The sequence below is a fragment of the Macrobrachium nipponense genome, chromosome 17 (genome assembly GCF_015104395.2).
Source record: "Macrobrachium nipponense isolate FS-2020 chromosome 17, ASM1510439v2, whole genome shotgun sequence".
NCBI classification, from domain to species: Eukaryota; Metazoa; Arthropoda; class Malacostraca; order Decapoda; family Palaemonidae; genus Macrobrachium; species Macrobrachium nipponense.
The window spans coordinates 1,278,890-1,281,389 of record NC_087210.1 but is presented as its reverse complement, the minus strand read 5'-3'; the positions used below and the strand labels follow the sequence as shown (position 1 = coordinate 1,281,389).

At 37.8% G+C, this 2,500-nt stretch overlaps 1 protein-coding gene across 1 annotated transcript; it reads right to left on the bottom strand.

The window, feature by feature from the left end:
* Positions 1-959: 959 nt before the first annotated feature.
* On the bottom strand, positions 960-1,892 carry LOC135196474 (uncharacterized). The gene has a single exon (XM_064223327.1). It carries the CDS (start codon positions 1,890-1,892, stop codon positions 960-962), a length of 933 nt encoding a protein of 310 aa, XP_064079397.1.
* Positions 1,893-2,500: the final 608 nt, after the last annotated feature.

Sequence of the window (2,500 nt, the reverse complement as noted above, 5' to 3'; positions counted from 1 at the left end):
GTAGCTTGAGTGTTCATTGTCAGCTCAAGTGTTCTTGTAAGCATAAATTGTTTTTGTAAGATAAAATGTTCTTGTAAGCTTAGGTGTTCTTGGAGGCTTTGGTGCTTTTGTAAGCTTAAGTGTTCTTGCAAGCTTAAGTGTTTTTGTAAGCCTAAATGTCTTTGTAAGCTTAAGTGTTTTTGTGAGCTTAAGTGTTCTTGTAAGCTTTAAGTGTTCTTGTACGCAGGGCCGTTTCTAGTTCATTAGGCGCCCCAGGCAAGAACTCGTTATGGCGCCCCCCTTCCCTCCAGGCTGGAAATAATAACATAAACAATTTCGAACTCAACTAGCATCTCAAGTTCCACAACAAAACAACATACTTTATCAATAAATCATCTTCGCGTATATGTATACACAACAAGGAAAAGTATAGACTCAAAAGTATACAAACTATTTTTGTAAATTTTAATAGAATAACACCATTATACATTTTTATTGCAAATCCTACCTAAGATAAATTGAAAAAGGTAATCTTGCCAATCTAAAACCATAGAACTCAATGCACTATGTTGAGGGCTATGCTAAAACTATTAAATACAAGCTTTCTTCACTGATTTTTCATATTTAAAACCTGACTCTTCTTGACTTTCTTGCAGCAAAATCATTTATAGTGTCATCATACGAAATCTGTTTGGATATTTCTCTATTAATACTAATTATTGCCAGCCCATTTAGGCGCTCCTGTGACATAGTAGACCTTAAATATGTTTTAATGAGCTTAAGTTTAGAGAAGCTTCTCTCTGCAGATGCCACAGTCACAGGTGTAGTGACAGCAATTCTTAATGCCACCCACATGTTTTTGATAGATCTCTTCCAGGCCTTTCTCCTCCAGAAAAACAAGGTCTAATGTTGTCATATTTTGTTTTGGCCATTTTTTTGGAAATGACTGCATCTCTACAATCAGTTCATCATAATTTAAATTAGAATGATCCCCAGATGTGAGTGTATTTACACAAATCTTTTGCCTGCTTTTCTAGCTCACTAGACGTCAGGTCAGAGAAGTTTATGAGAACACTGAATTTCTTTGCAACATCACTCATCATTCCAGTTCTCTCTCTCAGAGATTCAATGGCCATATCCACAACTACATTGAAAAATGAAAACTCCATTTTTTTCAAGGCATCGGTAATAGGTTCATCAGGGGCCTCATAGGATAACTGCCTTTTAGTAGTTCTGAGTCTTTTCTGCTTTAGAGCAGCTTCCACATTCATCTCCTCACATATCTCTTTGGCAGATGTCTGGGCATCAGCAAACCCAGTGTCTCTGTAGCTAACAAGGGAGGTTTCAGCCTTCTTGAGAATGTCAACAGCTAAATCCAGATGCATGCATTGTGATTGCAGAAGTTTATTCACAGTTTGAACTTTTCTAAGGATATCATACCACACCACCGTACAAATAGAGAACCGGTATGATCCCACCTCTTCTGCTAAGGCTTGTGCTTCAATTTTAATAGCTGGGTCTGCAGTGCTTGCTCTCACCTCTAAAAGAGCATCTCTCACTTTTGCAGCCTGGAATCTTACAACCTCAACACTGTTGATTCGACACTCCCACCGTGTGTCTGCCCAGGATTTCAAAGTTGTGTCCACATGTTTTTTTAGGGTCGACCACCTTTGAGTGAAGGCAGAAAAGAGATTAAATAATTTTTGCAGGTAGGCAAAGTAGCTAGTTGCATCTGAGGAGCTCTTTGCTGCATCACACACAACCAGGTTAACAGTGTGTGCTCCACATGGCACAAATAAAGCCCTGGGGTTTAACTGAAGAAGTCTAGCCTGGACTCCCTTGTTTTTTCCTCTCATATTTGCCCCATTTTCCGAAACATTAAACACCGTTGCATCAAGTATTAACACTTCCATTATTCATTTATTTTCGCGTTTACACTTGTATTTATTTATTTGAATTATTCACGTAAAAATAATACTTCTCTCTTTATTTATATGTTAATTTTGGATGGCAATTTGGCGCCCCCCAAGCAAATGGCGCCCCAGGCGACCGCCTGTGTCGCCTGTGCCTAGAAACGGCTCTGCTTGTACGTTTAAGTGTTCTTGTAAGATGAAGTGTTTTTGCAAGCTTAAGTGCTTTTGTAAGTGTTCGGTTTAATACTTTGCTTTTTATAAGTCACCCATTTTTATCATTATTATTATTATCAAAATAGATGAACTGACTGCCCCATTTATCTTTTCGCTTACTCAGGGAGTAAGCCTACAAACTACTTTGTTGTTGTTGTTGTTGACCTTGTTGGGGGGTAAGAAAGGTCTATGGGTAAGCCTAAAAAAATGTCTGAAAAAGGTGTTTCGCGTTGAGTTAAAGATACAGGAATTTCAGGATAGGATATTTAAGATTTATTTATTGGAATGAAAATGTCAAAAATAATGTGCATGTTACAGAACAATCATTGCTGATACAATATATCGTATCTATTTTGATTTTCGTTGGTGAAGGAACGTGCTATTTGACCGTGATT

Excerpts from the sequence above, each read along its gene's own strand:
- LOC135196474 (XM_064223327.1), bottom strand. The coding sequence starts at position 1,892 with ATGGAAGTGTTAATACTTGATGCAACGGTGTTTAATGTTTCGGAAAAT.